Below are 26,535 nucleotides of genomic sequence, written 5' to 3'. Positions count from 1 at the left end.
ACCCTGAATTGCTACGTTAGAAAACGGTTTTTTAAGGGGTTTGCTCTGGTGATTTTAATAAAAATAATCGTTGAATGCGTAAATTCGGCAAGCCGAACAATTTTCTAAAAAATCCCAGAAATAATCTTTAAAAACGAGACATGGAAATACTGTTGTTTTAGGTATTTATCTTTCACACTAACATTGAAATTTTAATGATATTATTAAGATTTGTGATCTCTTAATTTCTTTACATGCAAAATGATGATCAAATGAACAAAGGATTCAATTTAAAATACAGTACTTGTTCGGTACTGGGCTGAGAAAATGCTGCTCGCTAACTGGGCTGAACGAAAAATTATGAGGGACTACCGATGCATAATTTATTCTTGATGAAATATAAAAATAAAAGTTACTCAAATTTGTTAACCATGCTTACTTTTTTCATTTCTTCACTGTGACTTGAAATTTAATAAAATTTTGAAAAAGTTTTTTTTATTTTTTGAACATAATTTTGCATCCATTAACCTCTTGGTTATTACGGTTTGTTTTGGATTTTTGACGTTTGTCTGCTTTTTAACTGCTTTCGAGTGCCCTATTAAAAAGCAGCCCAATTAAACAACGTCTAGTTACCGAACAAATACTGTAATTGAATTTACACTGTTTAACTGAACTATTAAAAAACAAAGTCATTTCAAAACTACTCTGTATTAAAGCAGAGGCAAATAACATTCCCCATCGAAATTGCTTCATTCGAGAAACCTAGAGGTCATAAACACCCGCTTCGACAATAAAAAAGCACAATCAATTACAATGGCCTTGTTTCAAAGGGGGGGGGGGTGTGGGCGAGAAGCACACAAACGCAAAAACTATCCTACCACGTACAACAATAAAAGTCGCAATAATCAAGCACAACGCGATCAGACTCCTCCCAAAACCACGCTACAACAACACAACTCGGCGCTGTCGTCTGTAAATTTGTATGAAACTCCCAGAGAACAACAACCACAACAGCAACAGCACTTTTCCTGCACCAGCACCACCAGCAACAACAAAAATAACAAAATCAACAAAAGCAAAAAAACGGCAAAGCGAGAGAAGACACATCGTGACATATGGATTTAAGGGGGAAGGGGGTGAACTGAACATGAGAGAAAAAGAAGAAGAAGCAGAGGGGGGAGGGGTACGATGAAACATGCCAAAAAACACCCACTGACACATTACCCGCATAATTCTCCATTTTCAGTCAGTCTGTGCCAACCAGCCTGTGTGTGTGTGTGTGCATTTAGCAGAGAGTAATTTGTGTATGTGTGTGTGTGTCTGACTCATTTGTCCTAATTTATATCGAGAGTCCGGGTGGAATTACTGTACAAGACGAGTTGGCCAAGTGGCTTCTCGTCAAGGTTTATACTGCTCGATCTATATTCCAATCCCCCTACTCTTCTGACTCTGCCTCCCCCTTTTGGTTAAGGGGCCGTCGTCATTCTCTTCCTTGCCTCTTGAGGTTTGTCAATTTTGGTGGTGAACCGGATTCAAATGAGGTGTTCCCGCTTTTAGTTACCGATTGGTGTCCTGGTTAGCAAGCAAGGCTCTAAGGTTGATGATTTACGATTTGCAATGCGGTTTCTTGAAGCTTTTTTCGGACACGGGGGTAAGCTTTGTAGGTTATTTACGATGGAGATGTTTGGTTGATGTTCTTCGGACAAACAACCGTGCGTTTCCATTTTTTTAAACAAAATAAAATGTTCGTAATTGTATGACATAATTTTTAGTACTTAAAAAAGTGTAGGTCATCGTTTAGATTTTAAAGTTATCGCAGTTTTATCTAAAAAAGAAGATTTTTTTGAAGTCAAATAAAAATATTTTCATACTTGGCAAACTCATACAGCCAACCCACCCTTCTTTGCTTTGCGTGAAACTATGTCCTAAGAGGTAATTTTGGTACTCGATCATGAATCCCAGCTCCATTTAGCGATATCTCGTGACAAAGGGGCTGTAAGATCCATGTTTAAATATGCGAAAAAATACTTGTTTATCAATAGATTGTAGCCTATTTCTAATGAAAAAAAGAAATAGTTTTAAAACTTTTGCCATTTTCCATAACTCAACTGTAAAAAATTAAACATGTGATTTCATGGGATATTTAATGTATTTTTCGAATCTGCAATAACCCAGAAGGGTGATTTTTTCGTTTAGAACATGTGTAATTATCTACCAACTCACACGAAATTGGGAAAAGTTGCCCCGATCCCTCTTCGATTTGCGTAAAACTTTGTCCTAAGGGGTAACTTTTGTCCTTGATCATGAATCCGAGGTCCGTTTTTTGACATCTAATGACGGAGGGGTGGAACGACCCCTTCCATTTTTGAACACGCGAAAAAAGACGTGATTTTCAATAATTTGCAGCCTGAAACGGTGAAGAGCTGGAAATATGGTGTCTAAGGGACTTTCCCCTATAATAGGAAGCCTGATTTGATGGCGTGCTCAAAATTCAAAAAAATATTGTATTTTTCATCGACAAAAAACACTAATACAATTTCAAAGCTCAGTCATTTTCCGTTACTCAATTGTAAAAGATATTGGAACATTTGGGTGTAATATAACCAAATCGATTTTCCAGCGCAGCAATTTTTCAGTTCCTTTTGGGGACCTTAACAACTCCCCAAAGTTTGAGAACGATTGGTTTTTCATATTAATTTGTATGGGAAAATCCCATTTTTTTTTTAAATTTTGATATTTAAAGCAATAAACACATTTTAGACGAGTTTTGAACAAGCAGTATCTTTTTAAAGGAACAAGTTTGCACCACACTCTCTTGGGAAAGTTGTAGAGCACATTCCAGAGCATAAAAATATGAATCCGGTTTTGATATAGCGTGAAACGTAGATTTTTTAAATATAGAAAAAAGGTTTTCCCCATACTAATTCACATAGAAAATTAGGACAACTTATGTTTTTCCATACAACCATATTACACCCTTTTGGAACATGACATTTTAAGCGAAATTTAATGCGCTTTTAGAATCGACATTTTCCCAGAATTTAGAGCTAAATTTTTCATTTTAAAATTTCGTTTTTTTTCTAACTTTGCAGGGTTATTATTTAGAGTGTAAAAATGTTCTATAAAGTTGTAGAAAAGACAATTACAAAAAAATGTGATTTGCTTGTAACCATCACGAGTTATCGCGATTTTACGATTTTTGCGTTTCTCTTTGTTTTGACGTCTTCGTCTATCGCGGGTGACCATGAACGGCCATGATCAACAACGACCAACTTTTTCAAAACTTCAACGTAAAATCGTGTACTATAGGCGTCATCCACAAAGTACGTCGCGCTCTAGGAGGAAGGGGAGGGGGGGTTGTCGCAAGTGTGACAAAGTGTGATAAGGGGGAGAGGGGGGGGGGGAGGGTACGTGAGACTGTGACGTCATGCTAGACTACAGTATGGCCCATAAAAAATGCGACATGTGCATTTTTTAACAGAAAAAGTGGTTCCATTTAAAAATTTATTTAACAAACTGAATTTTTTATGTATCATGATGTTAGTTTAGTATGTTTTGGAGATATTTTCATGACAGATTTTTGAATTCCGCCAAAATTGGGTATTGGAGGGCTACAATTATGGATGCTTTTTGGTACAAAATTTACCTTAATTTCATAGAAAATAAAAAAGAATGCGTAAAATTCAGTGAATATCTTTTTAATGCTACTATTTTCATCATTACAAATATCTGAGTAGGCGGTGTTCATCGTGTGAAAAGGATGCAAATCCAAAAAAATGAGAAGGTTGCTTTTTATTTTACAAACCAGGACATATTTCTGCTTATTTTTTTGTTGATGAAATGCATAAGAAAAGCCAAATGACTTGTCTTTGAATTATTTACACTTCTACCTCGTAAGCGGTAAATCGGGGTTCAAATCCCGGCTCGGACCAACACAACTGGTGATCTTTTCCCTTATGGATTCGATTGCTTAGTAAAGGGAAGGTAGTGTATGATAAAAAGCTAAACATCTAACATGTTAACATGCAGATAAGAAATAGCCACTGAATCCGCTCTGCAAATGCGGCCCCGATACTCTTCATGGGTCATGAAAAAAATACTACTTTTATAATTTATTAGTGCACTTTAATCTTACCACGCTCTCACCAACCAGAGTGCTTGCACTCTCATTAATAGAACTTTGTGAATCCTTTCCCGCGCATTGCATCTTTCTCTCTCCATAAAGTAAGCTCCCCAGCTCCCTCTGCAGCAGAAAAAGCACTCACACGTGTGCAGTGTTATTATGCACACTTTGTGCGCGCAGTGTGCAGAATTTATATTGCCACGAATGAATAGCAAGTAATCGTGTTCAAAGGCAAGAAGTGCCATGTTATTTTTTTTTTGTTTGTAGTCATTTCACCGAAGAGGGATTCTTTCAGAACATTTTTTCGCTCCCTCAAGCAATGAGCGTTTCAATTTGTGCTCCGTGTATAAAAAAAAGCATAATCCTAGAATACTGGGAAACGGGACGGAAGTCACACTCCTACACGTCACTTTCGTGGTGTGGGAGGGGGAAAACACATAAAACTTCATCACTCGCCACACGTGTGATGCATATTTGCGTCCCCCCAAAACCCTCCTCGCCAAGCCGCAGCATCCCACGTGTTGAGAGGTACTTTTCCGCACGATGGCATTGCAATGCAGCTGTTGTTGATGCAACTTCCACCGCCCGACCACCCACTTGTCTAGTTCTAGTGCAAAAAAGTTGCCGTATAATCCTGGTGGGATGTCACTTGTGACCTTCTCGACAACAGTGTTTGCCGGAATGACCAACCATTTTGGACTGCTGGCTTCCGAGAATTTCCCTGTATCTCTCTTCCCATTGTTGTCAACATGAAGATTTGTTGGTTCAAATTTACCAGGAACCGGAAACACAACCAAACAAGTGCAGTCTCGCTTTTTTCCACGAATGTATCTCGCTTTCAACGTGCCGTCACTAATGCTTTTATAGAGCTCTGGGAAAATAAAAACCCCACACACTCAGAGCGCGTCCCCTAGCTGATACCGGGATGAAGCATAAATAATTGGAATTTTATACACACCACCACCATTGTGGAGCACTTTTCATTTGGCGTCGCGACGCAGCTTGGTTGGTTGGTTGGCTGTGTCAACCGGAAGGTGATCGTGCAAAAGCCGTAAACAAGAATGTGATTGTCAACACAATAGAGGGTAACAACATGCAGTTAGTAGAGCTTGTCCTCATAACCGTATCGTGTAGATTGCGAGACTAAAGTTTAGGGTTGAGCAGGCAAAAATGAAACTGTTGGGTCTACAACCCACACACGGATCTTGGCGGTCTCTATTGCAATATTTCTCTACTCGAACTTAAGCAACTAAATGCTTGGATGGGGGGGAGCACCCAGACCTGTTTATACTACTAGTTTCCTTCGAAGACGGTATTCGAACTGGCGACCTTTGGATTGTGAGTACAACTGCCTGTTTTAAAATACCCAATTTGATTTAAAATACAAACATTAACATACACTAAAACCCCCGATTACGCTCAGGTGTTACGCTTTGTATTTCGTCGATTTCTCTGAAACGACGCAACATTTTTGCAATCTTTTTAAAGCAATTTATACGTCTTGTGCAGATCTACAAATTGATTTCAAAAGATCGTAGAAACATTACACTGTTTTCGAGAAATCAACCTAACAAAAAGCGTAACGCCTGAGCGTAATCGGGGGTTTCAGTGTAATACAGAGTACTCTGACCGATTCTTAGCGAAGCTACACCAAAATGTCACATTTTTCTATTTTCAATGTGATTAACTGAAATAAATGAAGGGGAAATAACTTGGGAAGGTCAGTTTTTGATATTGTGAGAAGATCGAAATATGTTGTTGGGATGATCGGATTAGTTGTTAAAATAATAAAAATCAATAACAAAGATTTGTTCGAAGAATAACTTAAACTGTTATTATGTTGTTATTGCAATAACAAACCAATAACACAGAAGGAATCATAAGGAATAACAAGATTTGTTATTTTGTGCGGAGAGGTTGAGCAGCATAATAACAAAAAATGTTATTGAACTGGTATGTCTCCATAACAAAAAAAAGTTATTGTTTTGGTTTATTTGTAATTTGCAAATAAACCTGCAGTTGCCATAACTCCTCTGTACTAGTCAGGGCTGCAGAGTCGGGTACCTCCAAGCGACTTTGAATCCATACTTGAAGACAACTCCGACTCTGGATGCAAGATATGACGTCAACGACGACTTCAGCTCTCTAAAAATACCCGACTTCACAGATTCCGACTCCAAGTAAAAGTTGCTGAAAATTTGCTGAATCCGATGCAGTCTCCGAGGTCTCACTCTAGCTCGAGCTTCAACGTCAGCTCCGACTTCCTGGCTCTGTGAAAATAATAACAGTTTTTGTTATTCACACATCAAAAATTCTCAATAAATAAAACAATTCCGTTAGGGAATATAACAAAATTTAAAAAAAATTAACTCTCAAAAGTTTATTTTATCGGATTAATTTTAGCTTGACACCCCATTTCATGGTGAAATAAATGACCCCGATAAAATTGGTCAAAATTATTTCATAGTTCTAGCCAATTTTAATCCCTTAGGAGGTATATCAAATAATAAAAAAACCAACTTTCGAAATTTCAACTTTTTAGAATAATTTAAGCTTGAGGACCCCATTTCATGGCCAAAATAATGACCCCGACGAAATTGGTCAAAATTATCCCATAGTTCTAGCCCATAATTTTAGCAAAGTCCCTTAGGGGGTATATCAAATAATTTAAAAAATCAACTTTCGTAATTTCAACTTTTCAGAATAATTTTAGCTTAAGGACCCCATTTCATGGCCAAAACGAAACGAAATTAGACAAAATTATCCCAAAGATCTAAACATATTTAACAAAAGAAAAAATAATAACAGATTGTGTTATGAACACTTAGAAACTTTTCCATTTGTGCGATTTATGGCATTTTTTTTTCTAAGTCAGTATACCGAACGAATAACAAATTTTGTTATTATTAGAGTTTTTGAAATGTATAACTTTTCCTCTTATTAGCGTGTTATTAAACATTTTCAATATAATATAACTTCAATACCAAATTTTGTTATTTTATCAGAAACTGTTATTATTTTTTCTTCTAGAAGTTGAACTTCAGGATAAAATAATAACACCCTTTGTTATTTAAACAGGATTTGTTATTGGAATATTATTAATTTTGTTATTACCGTCTGCCCGGAATGTGCTTTAAATGCGTTTTCTTACCTTAAAAGCCAAGAATATTGACCAAATGTGGTCTGCAAGCAATTGAACGGGAGAGGAGTTTTTTCATAAATCTGCTCCTTTCGTTGTCCCGTCACGAAAAGAAATGGCTAGCAAAAACTCAAATTTCAATCAATTCTTTCAGTTCAAGGAGCAAAAGATTCGTTTTTTAATTTGTGATAATGTGTAGAAGAGCAAAAGTTTTTAAAAATCAAACTGGCAAAATTGTAGCGATTTTTGTAGTGTTCCTTTTAAAAGTCCAGTTTTACGATGTTGTCCCGTCACGCTACATTTTTATTTCAGGAGAAGCACAGGTACTATATGGTTAATTCTGCCTGATATTTTTTTTTAGGAAAATCAATTATCTTTCCAAATATGTTATAACATTGGGGGGTTTCTTCTTTTATTTTGCCACTACAGCCAAATCGCTGAAAAAAAACTAAGATTTTTTTTTTTGAAAAGGAGCCGAAGAATCGGTCATTATTTTTTAATCAGTCAAGGATGCCTATTTAGAGTTGGGAAACTGGATTTTTGGTGATTTGTCAACAAATAACATTATTTATGTTAATTTTTCAAAAGGTGTAAAAACTTTTTTTGCACTTTTTTTATTTTTGTAATAGTATTTTTTATATAACTTTTTATGGAAATCATCTTTTCATGAGCTTTTTATAGCGAAATGTTTGGCATGAGTTTCTGAACAAAACGTTGTATTAGGTTTCTGTCAAACTTTAAATTGTTTACAAGTTTTATCACAAAATGTGCATAGTGCCCTAGGGGTGAAAATACTTTTTTTTGCATACTGTAAAGCGTACATTGAACATGAATCCATAGATTTTCAGCAACTTTTCTGATCAAAAATACTTTAAAATTATAAAAAAATATCTTCAAGTAAAAGTTGCTCTAAGATCGACGAAATAACTAGTTCGATGCAAAATATCGGAGAAGAGCCCTTCCCTAAAGTGCCATATATCAGACTTGCTGAACTTTTTATCTTCAGTCTGTTCGAGCTTTGTAGAAAGACTATACAAAGACTATATTTTGCAGAATTTTCCTTTTTAATGTACAACACTTTGTCAAAGCCACAAAATCGATAAATGAGGATCACTTTCAAATTTGTACGGATAAAATAATTTAACAAGTGTACATTTTTTGAGTAAACATTTTCTAAAATTGCAAAAAAACATGTTTTATTGATGTATCCTTCAACTATGAACCTATTGATGTGCAGCTTCGTTCAATACCAAGTTATTTGAGCTATTTTTCAAAACACAATTCAACAGTATTTGTTCGGGCTGAAAAATCCTCTCAGTTTCGACATCATAATATGCCATAATCATAAGCTTCTCAAAGTCATGAACACACACACACACAAACACAGCAACGGCAAAATCAAAGCAAAACGTTCGGAATACATGACGGATGCCCGCAGCCATAAATTGTTATGATAACTTTTATCCAAAGAAAAAAATGAGGAGATTTTCTTTTTTTTAATATTTGACGAGTAGACCAGAAAGACGTATAGACGAATTTGGCAATAGGAAATTCAATAATCGATGGGATTTTTTGATGTTACTGTTTTAGTAAGATTTGTTAATCAGGCTACTCTTTCCTAACAAAAAAAAGATAAGATTGCTGGGATTCGACCTGCCAGTTTCTTCGTGTGGGAAACTATTTATAACTTTAAATTCAAAGATACTAGTCAGCACGTATGGTTCGGATGACTAAGCACGTTTTATTGAAACCCTTTTGAAAAAGTTTGCGAGGAAGTTTGAAGCAAACATGATTGTGTGCGGTCTTTTTCACGGAGAGGGGACAAAACTTTGCCAATAACAAATTTATTGCGCATATGGTGGTGATAGCCTGGTAGCTAGTCTTAAGATGCTTTGTGGGTTGGAGATAAAGGATCAGCAATAAAGCTTTTTTTTATCATTGGGAGGGAATGATACGCCAAGTGAACAAAATCAGCTTTAATTCGCGAACTTACTTCAGTGACATACTAAATAGTATTAGATGTATAAGAACAAGTTTGGTTCGTCTTGATCAGCATTAGAAGAATCTTTGTCGAATCAGATTCAATGAGCACTCATTGGAAGTGAACTTGTCCGAGACTCTCTTCTCTTTTGAATGGTTGCTCAAAAAGTTAATTTCTAGATTTTGGAGAAACATTTCGATCACATATAGATGTAAATTAAATCGTGTTTCCGGGGACCCCAAAGTTCATGCTTCTCCTCGAGTTGATCCTGCGCAGAAATTTTGTTGGTCGGTGTTATATGTGACCTAGCTCCAGAACCTCTACTCTGTGTATCCTGTGAACCGTTTTTCTGTACGTATATCTTCGATGTCCCCAGTAGGTATTCCCCTTGGTCTTCCAGAGTTACCTAACAAGTAATCTCTTGGCACATATTAATATTTAGTATTACCGGGTTTCATCTTCTTTTTCTCTTCACGCTCAATGATCTCTCTCACACGTACACAAACAAACACACACACACACGCGCACACCATATGTTACTTGTGTCTCTCGCTCTGCCGGTTGGGGTGGTTACTCGCACCACTACCGCCATCCGGGGTCAACCCCCGAAGTTGGCGCCGCCCTAATGTTCTCCGTGTTAGTTCCTGCACCGAAACACCTCACCCTGGAGCGGCAGCTGAACAAGAGCGTCCTGATCGGCTGGACGCCCCCGGATCCACCCGGGTGCAACTCGATCGAAAGCTACCACGTGTACGTGGACGGCGTACTGAAGGTGACTGTCAAGGCGACCGAACGCACACGAGCACTGGTGGAGGGCGTAGATTCCAATCGAGTGAGTATTGTCCCTCTTTGTAATCAGTGGATTCATTTTAATATTTGTCTCTTTCCCGGCCGCAGCCACATAGAATAAGCGTACGTAGTGTAACCCATAATCGTAGAACTTCGCGCGACGCTGCCTGCACAATGATCATCGGACGCGACACGGCACACCTCGGACCATCGGCAGTGCGGGCGAACAACATCACCTGCTCGAGTGCGATCATCTCGTGGCTTCCGGCCAACTCCAACCACCAGCACGTCGTGTGCGTCAACAACGTGGAGGTGCGGACGGTCAAGCCCGGCGTCTACCGGCACACGATTACGGGTAAGAACCAGCGGGCACCGTTGATGATCAAGCAGTGGTTCCATTACAAATTTTCCTCTTTTCAGGGCTGGCCCCCAGTACGCAATATCGAGTGACGGTACGAGCGAAACACCTGCGGGCGGCCGGCCAAACCACCACCCCTGCGACGACCGGACCTCCACCGGAAGAGGCACCCGGTGCGTACACCGACTTTAGGACCCTCGCCAAAGGTCTGCCCGACCCGCCACAGGTAAACGGAAACTCCCTTTGAAAAACCCCGCATAACCGCGTAAGATCGATCTAGTGAGAGTGTCTTCCTTCTTTTCGAATACCCCCCCCCAACCCGCTCGCTTCTCGCCCAGGAGATCCAAGTCGAAGCCGGACCACAGGACGGAACCCTCCTCGTGACCTGGCAGCCGGTGACGCGACCCCCCTCGTCCGGACCGGTGACCGGGTACGCCGTGTACGCGGACGGCAAAAAAGTGACTGACGTGGACTCGCCCACCGGCGACCACGCGCTGATCGACATCGGCAAACTGGTCGGACTCAATCCCCGAGCAGTGACTGTGCGGACCAAGTCCCGTGACTCCCAGTCGGCGGACAGCAACCCTACCATGATACCAAGTAAATATTTGCTACTCACTGCTCTCACTCGGTGTTTTTGTTAAGCCTGAACCCTTCGTTTGTGTACTTGTTACTTTGGTAAAGTTTTGATTTTTGTTTTAACTTTTTTGAAGATTTATCTTGTAAACATTGCATTGACGTGTTAAAAAATGTGATGTTTGGTTGAATTGAACATGATTGTCAGGATTATCAAATGAACCATAAAACTTTTTATTCAGTAGTTTGAAAATATCCTAAAACTAACACAGCTCAACATTTTGAAAGTCTAGTTCTATAGCTCTGTGCTTTATTTTAAATAGGGTGAAACCTTGGATGTAAACAAATAGCACTCAGATTCAACGTGAGCTGTCTCCACTTGAGCAAGTCGAGATTGTCATGCTATCTTGTCGTACGTCGCATTTTGACGTTCCAAGAAAAACGCGTTTTAATGTTGGACCATGAATAAACAAAAACAAAGCACGTAATGTAAACCATAACAGATACGCTTTGTTTGGCTGACCGTTCTGTGCATTGTCCCGAAGTTTGGTTGAATTCGGTTGCAGAGTTCCAAGTTATAATTACAAATGGTTACTGTAGTCGGGCATGTACGTATGCCAAACGTATTCTAACCTGAAAACCCTTTGGCCAGTTGTCACAGTTACAGCAATTTTCAGAGTGAGCCAAGATAGCACGATAAGATTGGAACTTTTTTTTTTGGTTTTTTTCGGTTTTATTGAATATCTCAAGATTGAAATCGAATTTTGGGGATCTGTGAAGATCAAAAGGTGAAGCAGTAAGAGCTACACACGTGCGGTAAGATAACACGAAAACAACGAAGTGGGATAGACTTACGGAACTGGAGATTTCTTAAGAATTGGGCTCTTTCAGATTGTTCCAATCGACATTAAATCGTTTTAGAGCAATTCCAGCTCAAATCAGGAATTTTTCTGATACTTTTGTACCCGACCCTCTCCGATTTCAATGAAACTTTTTAGACATGTTATCCCAGGCCTATATAAGCCATTTTTGTGTATATGGAGCCAATAGTACTCGAAAATAACATTTGAGAAGGGCGTAAGGTATTTAAATATTTTTGTATTTTGCAATTTAAAAATTACTGTATCTCGAAGCCATTGCGTCGTATCTAAAAGTGGTCAAAGACAAACTTGTAGGAAATTGGACAGGCTTTCTGAAAAAAATACACTTAAACAAAAATACACGCAACTTCTATGAGATTTTTTGATTTTTAGGTCTAAAACTTAAATTTAAAGGTGTTGTCACGATTTTTTTTCGTTCAAAATTTTTGAGGAAATAGCCTAAAATGTTACCAAAAGACTGACGAAAAATGCAGGATGGAATGTCTCTCCTAAAAAAATACAAGAATCATTTACTAATACTGTTTTTTGAAAAGTGGTCTAAACGTCAAAATTAAAAAAAAAACCCATAGTGGGAATCGATTCCCCAGACAATTTTACATAAAAGTCTCTATATTGACCATTGTCCTATGTCCAATCCTTGGGAAGATACAGCGGTTTCAAAAATAAAAATGATGAAAAAATGGGTTTTTTGGTGGTTTTTGGCAATTTCTATATGACAGACTTGGTTTTTCAGTCTCGTAAATATTTTTACCGGAAAGCTCGTCAAATTTCCCATTAGTTTGCCTTTGACAGCTTTTTGATTTGACTCGTTATGATATTTACGTAGTCAAATTTACTATCCCGGTTTCTACCACACTAAAAAATATTCTATTTTCAGTTATAAGCAATGTAATTAAGCTTATAACTGTAAGCCCTTACATCCAATTGAAATGCTGTCAAAGGCAAACTTATGGGAAATTGGACGAGCTTTCCGGTAACGAGACTGAAAAACCAAGTCTGTCATATAGAAATTGCCAAAAACCACCAAAAACACGTTTTTTCAACATTTTTATTATTAAAACCGCTGTATCTTCCCAAGGATTGGACATAGGACCATGGTCAATATGGAGACTTTTATGTAAAATTGTCTGGAGAATCGATTGCCATTACCGGTTTTTAAAAATTTTGACGTTTAGACCACTTTTCAAAAAAACTGTTTTAGTAATTGATTTTTGTATTTTTTTAGGAGAGACATTCCATCCTGCATTTTTCGTCAGTCTTTTGGTAACATTTTAGGCTATTTCCTCAAAAATTTTGAACGAAAAAAAATCGTGACAACACCTTTAAATTTAAGTTTTAGACTTAAAAATCAAAAAATCTCATAGATGTGAAGTGTATTTTTGTTTCAGTGTATTTTTTCAGAAAGCCCGTCCAATTTCCTACAAGTTTGTCTTTCACCACTTTTTGATACGACGCAATTGCTTCGAGATACAGTAATTTTTAAATTGCAAAATACAAAAATATTTAAATACCTTACGCCCTTCTCAAATGTTATTTTCGAGTACTATTGGCTCAATATACACAAAAATGGCTTATATAGGCCTGGGATAACATGTCTAAAAAGTTTCATTGAAACCGGAGAGGGTCGGATACAAAAGTATCAGAAAAATTCCTGATTTGAGCTGGAATTGCTCTATAAGAAACCAAGCGCCTCTATTTATTATAAATCTTTGTTGAAATTGTGGTCCAGTTCACAAAACTAAGTGAAAATTTAATTTTCTTTAATAAATAAGAAGAAAAATTGTTGTAAAAAAGACAAATTTTAATAAAGTATGATAATTTTCTTTACAAAAGTAAAAATACCCTTAAATCTACAGATACACAATTTTCGATTTTCACTTTAATGATTGCATACAATTTTCCCATGAAAATTAAATGTTTGCAAATGAATACATCTCTTGTTAAAAGCAAAATATCCCTGATATTTATAGCGAAGTTTTGGTTTGTAGATTTACCATTTCAAATCAATTCAATCGTGGAATTCGTTGATTGCAACATAAAATTATGCTGTTTTCGGCAAACTTGCTTTAATTGGCATTCCTGACAATATTTTTATTAAATATAAACATTCAGAAAACATTTCTGGAAGGTAATTTTTCTGTTTAAAAATACGTAATAGTGAGCCATCCTGATTTTTAATCAAGCCAATCTTCCATATTCCCATTTCTGGAGCAACATTTGAAAGGGGCGGAACGACATTGCCCTTACGGTCTTTCGTCCCATTTAAACGTGCGTAATGAAAGGCCGTAAGATCAATGTCGTACCGCCCCTTTCAAATGTTGCTCCAGATTTGATATGGTGAAGACATCAAAGCTCCAAAATTTCACGATTAGTTTTGCGATCTGGACAACTGCGCATTGGAAAGTATAACTCTTAAATTTCAAAATAATTTTGGGATCGATGATTTTACATATTTTTAACGTAATTTAGAAAACACTTTTTTTAATGAAGTTGATTGGTTTGGGATTGGCCATATTAAACAGATATTCCATTAATTTATAGGAAATCAATAATGTAATTAATTTTTTTTTTTCAAGTTTGTGTCCTCACCCACCCTTAAAAAAAATCTTAAAAAATAGGGGGCAAAAAATATTATTGCTGCTAAATCTAAAATTTTCATCAACAAACATGTAGTCAATTGTAAAGTACTCACGACACATTGAAAAACGTTTACCTTTGTATTTGAATCAAAAAGAGAACCTTAAGGTTTTTACACATTTTGAATTTTGAACAACAATAATTAGCATCTATGGAAAATTTGAAAATGGATTCTTGAGGATTTAGTAGAAATTAAATATCTTTGGTTCAGATTACAAAACATTATCCAAACAATTCTAACCTCTCCGATTATAATGAATAAAATTATGTTTGGCAACGTTCTATATTAAGCCATTACCATTATTGTTTGAAATTCCAATTTAAGTCGAGTTACAACATTTAAAAGTAAATTTGCGATCAAAACAAATTTGCATTAAAAATAAAATTCAGAAAAAACATGTTTTTTATTCAAATTTTCTAAGTTCACTTTCAATTTCTTAGTTCAAATTTCTGGCAAATTATGCAGATCAAAGTAGTATAGAAATCATTGTAATTATATTATAATCAATCTAGCTTGTAAATTCCTAACCAAATCGTGTTGAACAATGTAAAATTTATAAGGTACAATGTTGTGCCATTTACATTTATTAACCTGACATATTATTATTGACCGTTATTTGTGTAGCAATGTTAAACTTTTTTATATTTGACATAATACCGATAATCATGTTCAATTCAACCTGCCAATAAGCAAATCATTCTCTTCGTTTTTGTTGGTGTTCGTAATCGTTGTCAAACCAAGTACATCACGTTTCTTCTTTTGTTTGTACATTTTTCCGTTGAAGTCGATTCCCAGTAGTGCAGCAGGTCAACTTCCCGGAAGCTTTCTTTTCAAAAGTGCAATAAAAAAATCTACTGCTGGGCATCTTCTTCGACGCAAGTATCAATAAAATCGAAACCTATAGTACTACTCTACTCACTACTTCGTAATATCCTAGCTTGGTACTTTCGTTGTTCATTGTTCATTTCTTCCATCTTTGTCGCTTTTTTTACACATTCCCAAGCAATCCCAGGATACAGTCAACACTATCACAGAAAACCAAGACTCTTGCCGTAAAAGCATCCTTCTGCACACTGAATTCATCCACCATTTCATTCCATTTGTGTGTGTTTTCAACCCTTTTCTACTTTACGACCTTCAACCCCTCCCTCCCTTATTACATCCCCAACTCATCCCGCCCACCATTACGTCCTTACGTTACTCAACTTTTCTCCTCTCGGGTGGCATTAGTTCCACCGAAAACACACCTTCGCGCTCTGCTAACATCCGTAGGACAAAATTACCAATCTCTTAAACGAATCTTTCCTTGATAAGCCTCTGGCGGAATTCGTGTGCACACATACACACACACACAGAAACATGAACATTAAGCCACTCCTTTCATCCGACACGTGACAAATGGTGACATTTCGCCTGGAGCACACGACATGCCAAATCTAATCCAGCATAATACATCACACACACCTTGGTGAAGCATAAAAAAGCCAACCCACTAACTAGTGCTCTTTCTACTTAGTCGTGTTTCTTACGCTGTGAAACTGTGTTTGTGTGAGCGTGTGTGTCGTGCACTTACAATCTTAACGTAAGCCAGAACTAACCAAGAGTGTTGGCAACACTTTCTGTAAGGAACAACAAAAAACACAGCAAATACTAAAAACAAACAACAAAGTCACTTTCTGCAACTTTGTACAGACCTGTATCAATCTCACTATCTCGCTCTATCTCTATTTCTCTCTGCCATTATAAATGTAACGACACGCTCTGTCTTGCTGTAATCATTGTGTGTCTCTGTGTCCTGCGTATGATGAGTGTCTATGCTCGGTGACTAGTTGAAGGTAGTGCGCGTGTAAATCTACTCGGTGGTTAATGTGTTGGAACCTAAATGCTAAAATGATAAGCTATGTACTAAATATAAATCAAAAACATATTTATAAATAATTCTACCGACCTTGAAATGCAATCGCATTACTCTATGTTAAGCTGGGTGTAACTGAACTGCCATTTTATAAGCGTGACCTATTTGACATTAACTTCATGTTGTATACTCAAAAACTTATCTCAAGATAGAGTGTTCATGATAGAATTAAGATATACAACTAAAAATACAAAGGACCAATCTTTGAAGTTATTCGAAAAATATTTGTGATTGAATTTAAAAACTGTTTACCTTTGAGAAAATGATATGCATAAAAATTACTAAATCAGAATAAAAACAGTAAAGATATGTATAATCAAAAAAAGTATAAGACATCCATAACATAACTTGACATTTCCGCAAAACTAATTTAACTTTTGTTCAGATTTAACATGAGTTTTAAAGCTATTCTTAGTCCTCTAATTTCGATAACTTTTTGTCTTCCTCACCTTACTGAGGAAATGCAATAAAATCACCCGAAAAATGAACTTTTCACGCATAAATATCAACTCAGAACCAAATTCTGAGCAAATATCTGGACTGGGTGAACCGATTTGTACCGTTTTGGTCTCATTCGATCCGTCTTGGTGTCCCATAAGACCCTTATTACTATTGAGCAATTCTCTGAGATTTCGGTCATTCGATTTTTTTGTATTTTTTAATCCGGCTGAAACTTTTTTGGTGCCTTCGGTATGCCCAAAGAAGCCATTTTGCATCATTAGTTTGTCCATATATTTTTCCATACAAATTGCAGCTGTCCATTCAAAAATCTGTATCTTTTGAAGGAATTTTTTGATCGATTTGGTGTCTTTGGCAAAGTTATAGGTATGGATATGGACTACACTGAAAAAAAATGATACAGGGTAAAAAAAATTGGTGATTTTTAATTTAACTTTTTGTCACTCAAACTTGATTTGCAAAAAAACACTATTTTTATTTTTTTTTATTTTTTGATATGTTTTAGAGGACATAAAATGCCAACTTTTCAGAAATTTCCAGAATGGGCAAAAAATCTTTGACCGAGTAATGACTTTTTGAATCAATACAGATTTAAAAAAAAAAACGAAATATTGGTCGCAAAAGTTTTTCAACTTCATTTTTCGATGTAAAATTCAATTTGCAATCAAAAAGTACTTTTGTAAATTTTTGATAAATTGCACCGTTTCCAAGTTATAACCATTTTTAGGTAACTTTTTTGAAAATAGTCGCAGTTTTTCATTTTTTTAAAAATAGTGCCCATGTTTGCCCACTATTGAAAAAAATATTTTTGAAAAGCTGAGAAAATTATCTATATTTTGCTTTTTCGGACTTTGTTGATACGACCCTCAGTTGCTGAGATATTGCCATGCAAAGGTAAAAAACAGGAAAATTGATGTTTTCTAAGTCTCACCCAAACAACCCACCATTTTCTAATGTCGATATCTCAGCAACTATAGGTCTGATTAACAATGTTAAAACATGAAACATTCGTAAAATTTTCCGATCTTTTCGAAAAAATATTTTCAAAAATTTAAAATTAAGACTAACATTTCAATCGGGCCAAACATTCAATATTACGCCCATTTGAAATGTTAGTCTTGATTTAAATTTTTTGAAAATATTTTTTTTCGAAAAGACCGGAAAATTTCAAGAATGTTTCATCTTTTAACATTGTAAATCGGACCTATAGTTGCTGAGATATCGACATTAGAAAATGGTGGGTTGTTTGGGTGAGACTTAGAAAACATCAATTTTCCTGTTTTTTAACCTTTGCATGGCAATATCTCAGCAACTAAGGGTCGTATCTACAAAGTCCGAAAAAGCAAAATATAGAGAATTTTCTCAGCTTTTCAAAAATATTTTTTTCAATGGTGGGCAAACATGGGCACTATTTTAAAAAAAATGAAAAACTGCGACTGTTTTCAAAAAAGTTACCTAAAAATGGTTATAACTAGGAAACGGTGCACTTTATCAAAAATTGATTTGATTGCAAAAAATCTGTATTGATTCAAAAAATCATAACTCGGTTAAAGATTTTTTGCCCATTCTGGAAATTTCTGAAAAGTTGGCATTTGATGTCCTCTAAAACATATCAAAAAATAAAAAAAATTAAAAATAGTGTTTTTTTGCAAATCAAATGACAAAAAGTTCAATTCAAAATCACCAAATTTTTTTTACCGTGTATAATTTTTTTCAGTGTAGTCCATATCCTACAACTTTGCCAAAGACACCAAATCGATCAAAAAATTCCTTCAAAAGATACAGATTTTTGAATTTTCATATATCGTTTTTGTATGGACAGCTGCCAAATTTGTATGGAAAATTATATGGACAAACTAATGATGCAAAATGGCTTCTTTGGGCATACCGAAGGCACCAAAAAAGTTTCAGCCAGATTTTAAAAAAACAAAAATTAAAATTTAAGAAAAAAGACCGATTCCGTAGAGAACTGCTCATTATGAAGTTAAGAAAAGTACTTCGAAGTTATGCTAATTAAACGATTTTTTAAATATATTTTTAGGAAGGTATTTGAAAAACCATTCCAATGATTCCTAAAATATTGAAGATCTAACTACCCTAGCTGAAGTTATGGTCACTTAAGTGACACTTTAGTATACTAGTACTAGTACCTTTTGGAGGCCGGATCTCAGATATTTTAATGAAAATGATGTCCATTATGGATCCACCATGCGATCCGTCATTAGTTGGATAATTGAAAGACCTTTCGAAGATCTGGTAACCCTATCAAAAGTTATGAGCACTTAACTGCTTTTTGTACACTTTTTGGATCTCAGATGAAAATTATGCGTAAGTTGGATAATCGAACAACTTTTCAAATAAGCCTTTAACATTGAAGATCTGATAAACCTATCAGAAGTTATGAGCACTTAAGATTTAAAAAAAATAGTTAGAAAGTGTTTGCATTGGCAATTATGTTTTGAACAAGAAACTATCGATTGCACAACTTCCATCTCCTCTAAATTTTTTCAAACAAATAATTTAGGAACGATTTAAAATGTTGAATAAAATTGAATGTTAAAATGTTTGAAGTCATCAAAAACCATAAAATTGATATGAGCAGTTCTCAACGAAATCGACCGATTTCGACCATTTTGATTTTTTGTACTTTTTGATTTGGCTCAAACTTTGTGGGGGCCTTCCCTATCACCAAAGAAGCCATTTTGTGTCATTGGCAGGGTTGATAGGCAGATAAATCTGGGAATGCCAGATTTTTCAAGTATTAGCCAGAATAAAGATTCATCCTTCTCAGTGCCAGATTTTGACAGATTTTGCCAGATTTTTCACTTCATGCCCATTTTGAACAACTTTTTGATTAAAATGAACGAATTCAATTGAAAATAATAAAAAAATTGAATGAGTTTTTCTTGGAGGGAATGTTAATGAAACATTTTTGAGGTCATAAAATCAATTAACAACCTTCATTCTACAAATTTTTGAACTAATTCATTTCCTCCTTCCCTTCACCATTGAAAATGGTTAGATTTTCGTCTGCCAGATTTTTACAGATTTTTGATCGATACTTTGCCAGATTTTTCTAATTTTGACCTGGTAACCCTGATCATTGGTTTATCCATACAAATCTCCAAACTATTTATGCAGCTTTTCATACAAAAATGGTACGTAAATATTCAAAAATCTGTAACTTTTCAAGAATTTTTGAGCACTAGTCAGAAAAAATAGGCACACGGAAAACAAATTGGTGATTTTTTAATAACTTGGGGGGTTTTGTTCTCTAAAATATGTAAAAAAATACGGATTTTGGGAATTTAAATTTTGGGAAAAAAGTTACTTAAAAATTATTTTTTTACGCTTACCTATTTTTTCTGAATAATTCTCATCAAAACCTACAACTTTGCTGAAGACCAGGGATGCCACTTGTTTTTTTTAAATGTCTGTAAAAAAGTCTGTGTATGTCTGTGCATTTGTCTAAAATTCAAATATATCAATTCACAGTCATTGAAATCCATCAGAAATTGCGTTTTTAAGCATTTGAAGACTTACGAAATAAGTTTCGACAAAAAAGATTACAAAATAATAATTTAATGAAGTTTTTTAAAAGTCTGTGCACCTCAAAAAATGTCTGACACAAGCTCAAAAGTCTGTGAAACACAGACAAATCTGTGTATCTGGCATCCCTGCTGAAGACACCAAATCAATCAAAAATTCCTTGAAAAGTTACAGATTTTTGAATATTTACGTACCATTTTTGGATGAACAGCTGCCAAAATTGTATGGAGATGGGCGAACCAATGACGCAAAATGGCTTCTTTGTTCATAGGAAAAACAACCACAAAGTTTAAGCCAAATAAAAAAATAAAGGTTAAATCCATTTCCGGGTTTGGTGTAGAATTGCTAATTTAATAAATTTTTTTTGGCATAATCTCATTCCACAATTAAATTAAACTTTTTATCTTGAAAACAAAAAGATGATGTAAACGGACAAGTGGTTTGTCTAAAATATCTAGAAAGATAGGACAATTTTCTACTGTCAGTAGGGCTGACCATTGGCCAAAAACCAATTTGCGTTTCGTAGCTTCCAAACATTACAAACAGTTCAAACGTTTTCAAAGAACTCATGGGAAAGTTCTCAGAGTTTCCCCATATCAAATGCCAAGTATTTTGTAATTGTCCCAATTTCCCCCCTAAGAGAGGGTGAAATAAGACCAAACAAGATTGAAAAAAGGCACAACCATATACCCATCAGGATAATTTGTTTGGGGGAATCATATGGAAAATCATATAAACGTATTTGAAGCATTAAACAAATGTTGTTTCGGCTTAAAAATGCATTACCGCAAAGTTTCAAAAAATATGTGACTTTTATTGATTAGAACACATTGGGTTGGAAAAGATACTCATTGTTACCCCTACTGACGGTACCTACAATATTTTTGATACATGATGATAAATAGGAAAATAAATAAAAATGATAAATTCATTAACCTGTTACTAGCATTCTATTGAATACAAATAATCCGATTTTGAAGTTTTTCTGAATATTATATGTCATACGAAAATTTTAAACAATCTTACATATTTCTATCTAAATGAAAATATTACTGTTATACACTACTATGGAAAGCACATTTAAGTAGATAATCACCAATCTAGCACATTGCCAATAGGGTTCTACAGATTTGATACAGATATATTCATTGTAAAGTTTACACAATCCAAATATAGTTCACAAATAACACAGAGTAATGCAATGCAAATGTAATTAAACACTGCCAAAGATAAATATGATAAAACTCTAATAACTAGATAACCAAAATGTCCCTTATTGTCGTCAACAGTAGTGTTGAATGAAACAGTTTTAATTTACAAATTTTCTCCCATTTTTCTTTGTTTGTTTCACATGAAATCATTTTTCGTTCTACCATCAACATTGAACGTGCTCTACACAAACCAATAACAACAAATAAAACACAATACAACAAAACAAACAACAACAATCAAACAAACAAAACTCATTCATCATGAAAAACAAAAACCCACACCAAAATTGCGTGCTGTCGCCCATATTTTACGCCCTTTGCGAACAAATTTTCGAAATTATTGGCTTTGGATACCCAGAATCAAATACTGAAAATGGACTAAACTATCCATCATCATCACAACAATCGCAACACCACAATCAAGATCAAGTGCGCAACGCCGCCAGGAACCGAAATCCGGGCGGGGCCATGCAGCCGCAGCCGGGCCAGCACATGCGGAACCAGCGGATGATAAACAATCAACAGCAGCAGCAGCAGCAGATGATGAACAACCAGGGCCAGATGATGAACAATCAGATGCAACCGATGAACCCGAACCAGGTGATCGACCACGACGAGAACCTGAGCGACAAGGAGATCTACCCGGGATCGATGCACCAGCAGGTAATTACCCGATTCAGTGAGTGGGGGGACCACCCCATTTTGTTGATGTTTGTGTAGACTTAGAACTTAAGCGAATATAGTTGAATCTGGCTGTTTACAATTCAAAAAGCCGTCTTTTTGAAATGTAAACACAGATTTTAGGCTCCCTCTTTCGAGAGGGGTCCCTCCCCACAAATTTCCAACCCTTATTGATACGGGACGTGTTTTCTTCCGGCCGGCTGGCCATGTCCTTTCGAATTTCGACCAACACAAACACACAAACTAAGGAGTCACGATCCCAGCGCGATTCCAATAGTAGCAGCATTCCGGCGATCGAAATCACAAAAGAGTCCGCCACCGACGTAACGTACGTTAGTGACGACAGCGAATACCAAGACGGCGCTAGTAGCAGCGGTGGCGGAAGTGGGCGTCGTCGTAGCGGCCCTCCGCCACAGCAGCAGCAGGTTAGAAGAACCCCCTTCTCGGGGGGCCACAACCACACCAAACGAAATCCAACTCTATCGATCGATCGCTTCCTACCCACTAACTACTATCTCTCTACTGTGTGATCGTATCTTATGAACTAGTGTCAAACGGAACGTAAACGTAACACTCTAACGCCTCAAGCCTTTTTTGTGCTGTCGTCTGTCCTCTTTCTACGTAAGATTTGAAAGTGCAAAGCAAAAATCATGCGGAAATTTGTGCTAGATCAAATTTACAAAATTACATGAGCTTAAAAGATGTGTCTTGAATTTTTGGCATTTTTGCAATTCCGTCGTGAAACTACTTACTTTTCCTGTCATTCTTGAACGACGAAATAGGCCTACTTTTCTGTACCAAAACTAACAGAACCGAATAGCAACACTTTTCTAAATAAATGCTGAAATGTTCTACTTTTCAGCACTCAAATGGGTGCTGAAAAGTTGAACTTTTCAGCACTTGTTTCGAAAAGTAACAATTTTCAAATTTTTTTAGATCTAAATGATTTATTGACAAATACATGAACATTTGACACATTAATTTCACTGAATGAGTGTTTTCTAAAATGCAAAAAAAAATGTATGGAACTCGTTGCGAAACTTGATTTTTTCAGCACCCGTCGAATTTATCCAACTCGGTGAACCTCGTTGGATAATGTACGACTCGTACTGAAAAAATCCTCTTTTTGCAACGTGTTGCAAAAACTACTATTTTATTCTACATCGTTTATCTGTGGAAGTTGCAAAAATAAGAGGGTGCGCAAGGTTGCTTGTGATAATTTTAAAGCATTTATACCCTATATATATAATTTTAATTATTGACAGGGAAATCACTAAAACTTTACATTATCGAATGCAGAGCTATCGACATTTAAAAATTGAGTGCTATTTGGGATATAACCAAAAGACCCAATGTTTTCTCTTTATTTTTTAATGACTGTATTTCATAGGGCGTCCAAATTTCCCGGGAAACGGGAAAAATCTTTTTGGAATCCCGGGAATTCCCGGGATCCCGGGAAATTTTCGAAACAGTCATAAAATCTATGTTTTCATTATATTTGAAATGTTTTTAAGCTTGAAATCATAGAAATAACTGAATCAAATTGATACTCTACACTGCAATATAAACAATGACGGCAGTTTTCTATAGCTTAAATGAAATTCATTTTTTTTTGTTCATTGTTGTGCTTTGGATTTCAAATAAACTACAATGTGATTCTAATCAAATATGGCTTAAATAAATATACATATCTTTTTTATAAGACATGACCAGAGAAGCTTGAAAAATTTCTTTGAAAATATCTTCAAAAAAACAAGAGGCGACAACAAATAAATTGACACTAATCAATGTAAAATTTTAGATAAGTTTTGAATTTTATATTTTATATAATAAAAGATTACACAACAAGGGGTAAATATCGATTACTTTTTCAAAATGTCTGATGTACATAAGAAACTGTTGGCACATTGGTTGTTATGAAAAAGTAAATTATAAATACAACAAGTGCTGGAAAAAATAAGTTTTACAACAAGTTGCTTGCAACATTTTTTACAATTTTGAATAAACGCTATTTGAATGGAATTTTTGCAAACATCCATGTGTTAAATAAATTCACCGCTAGAAAAAATACTTACTGATACTAGTTTTCAAAAGTTCAATTTGAAAAAAACTTTTACAAAAAAAACATATTTTAAAAATTATCTTCAAGTTACACAGGAATACAGTCATAATAGGTAAAGAGGAGATTTTAGAGTGATAAATTTGAAAACCGGTTTTCCGTGGAATTTTTGTTATGTTCCTGTTTGAACAAAAGTCATTCAAAATATCGTGCAAAAAATGGCTTAATAGCTGATTAATGCTGATGTCTACCGAATATAAATTATAATGCTTTGAAATTATTATCGATTATAAGGTATTCAATTGTTCATCTATTTCCACAACCAAATCTGAATTTCCAGACCAAAATTTGCTTTTTCTTTTTTTTTAATTTCGGGAATTCCCGGGACAAATTACAAAAAAATCCCGGGATTCGGGAATTCCCGGTTTAGGAAAAATCCCGGGATTTTTGTCCCGGGAATTCCCGGGATGGACACACTAGTATTTCAGCAACAAATCTTCTTATCATATCATATCATATCTTGTTCTAAAACATTGAAAAATTAGTTCAAATTGCGAGGCAAAAATTTTATTTTTCAGCTTTATCACGTTGTTAATTAAAAAATAACGACTTCTTGGATTAATGTGAATACAGAACATTATTGGTGGGACCCCTATCCAGTGAAGTAAAATACAAGGCAACTTGAACTACTTTTTCAATGGTTTAGAACTAAATTTTTATGAAAACAGGTAAACATTGTCCGGATCAGTCATCCGACTTATGGTTGGATAGGTAATCTGGAGAACTTCCTAATGAGTCCGAAACATTGAAGATCTGGCATACCTGTTTCAAGTTATGACCACATAAGTAAGATTCAAGTACTTTTTAGAATGTACTTTAGACAGAATTAATGATTGAGATGAAAATCATCCCGGATCTCTTATTTATGTGATCCAATTTCAGTAAGTCGTGATGAAGGCACCAACCACTCAGGTGGATTAAGTGAGTTTTTAGTGTTAAAGTGATCTGTTTTAATATATTTTGGGAGAGTTGGTGTTATACTTTTCGCAGTAAAAGGAAATGTTTGACGAATTTTTATACAATCATGAATTTTTGGGCAGTCTAAAGAGTCCAAAGAATTTTGGAACAATGTTGATGCCACATTATTTTTAAAAATGTAATTGTCATTCTAACGGAGGATAACAATAATATGTCTTAAGATTTTTCCAGAGTTTCTAATCCAACATATGAGAAATGAAGTTTGAAATTACAAATTTGCCATTTTTTGGGGTTGGGGTTAAATATATTGGATTTTTAATAATTAAAATAATTATGTGTATGTATACATAAACTCAAATAGCTCAGCTCATCAAATTTGGTCTAGCTCAGATAATCCGGCCACAAAAACGGCACAAACTTCCGTTCCGTACTTAAGTACCTGTAACTTTCGTGTGTGTTCAGCGTCCAATCTCGATATGTATTTGCCACACCATCGTGTTTTAACCCATGTTGCCTTCATCACTGTACCTTGTATCGTGTTGTTCCATGTCCTCTCGTTTTCCTGAACTCTACCAATTCTGCAGCAAAGCTCTTTCTTGCCTCTCATCACCACTTTTCTCTTATGCTCTTTGTCACACACACACATACTCTCTTTAGCAAATTTGGTACATTTCCGTTCTCTTCTTTCCTCTGTATCTCGTCTGCAGCGTCGTACCCGTCGTCAAGAACTTTCACAATAGTTGTCACCTTTTAAGTAACTTCCGTAAAGTAAACAAACTTAGAAAAAAAAACAAACGTCTGAAATGTAGCGGATCCCGGATACTCGGTTCTGGGACAGTGTAAATATTTTATTGACAAAAGCCATCTGAGCAGTTCTCTAGGATTTCGGTCATTCGATTTTTTTGTATTTTTTAATCCGACTGAAACTTTTTTGGTGCCTTCGGTATGCCCAAAGAAGCCATTTTGCATCATTAGTTTGTCCATATAATTTTCCATACAAATTCGGCAGCTGTCCATACAAAAATGATGTATGAAAATTCAAAAATCTGTATCTTTTGAAGGAATTTTTTGATCGATTTGGTGTCTTCGGCAAAGTTGTAGGTATGGATACGGACTACACTGGAAAAAATAATACACGATAAAAAAATTTGGTGATTTTTTATTTAACTTTTATCACTAAAACTTGATTTACAAAAACACTATTTTTATTTTTTTATTT

The 26,535-nt window shown here is 35.5% G+C and overlaps 1 protein-coding gene across 20 annotated transcripts in view; it reads left to right on the top strand.

The window, feature by feature from the left end:
- Nucleotides 1-26,535, top strand: part of LOC6032738 (RIMS-binding protein 2) — a 212,092-nt gene that overhangs the window by 128,950 nt on the left and 56,607 nt on the right. For 16 of the 20 annotated variants that reach the window (XM_038263854.1, XM_038263865.1, XM_038263866.1 and 13 more), the window contains 6 exons: nt 9,864-10,054; nt 10,120-10,366; nt 10,432-10,595; nt 10,708-10,969; nt 21,942-22,261; nt 22,528-22,704. In XM_038263854.1, the coding sequence (XP_038119782.1) occupies nt 9,864-10,054; nt 10,120-10,366; nt 10,432-10,595; nt 10,708-10,969; nt 21,942-22,261; nt 22,528-22,704 (1,361 nt within the window). The remainder of the gene's footprint in view (nt 1-9,863; nt 10,055-10,119; nt 10,367-10,431; nt 10,596-10,707; nt 10,970-21,941; nt 22,262-22,527; nt 22,705-26,535) is intronic. The other 4 variants (XM_038263855.1, XM_038263857.1, XM_038263859.1 and 1 more) reach the window with 4 other exon arrangements.

This window comes from Culex quinquefasciatus, chromosome 3 (assembly GCF_015732765.1).
Source record: "Culex quinquefasciatus strain JHB chromosome 3, VPISU_Cqui_1.0_pri_paternal, whole genome shotgun sequence".
Taxonomy (NCBI): Eukaryota; Metazoa; Arthropoda; class Insecta; order Diptera; family Culicidae; genus Culex; species Culex quinquefasciatus.
This window is presented reverse-complemented; position numbering and strand designations above follow the sequence as displayed.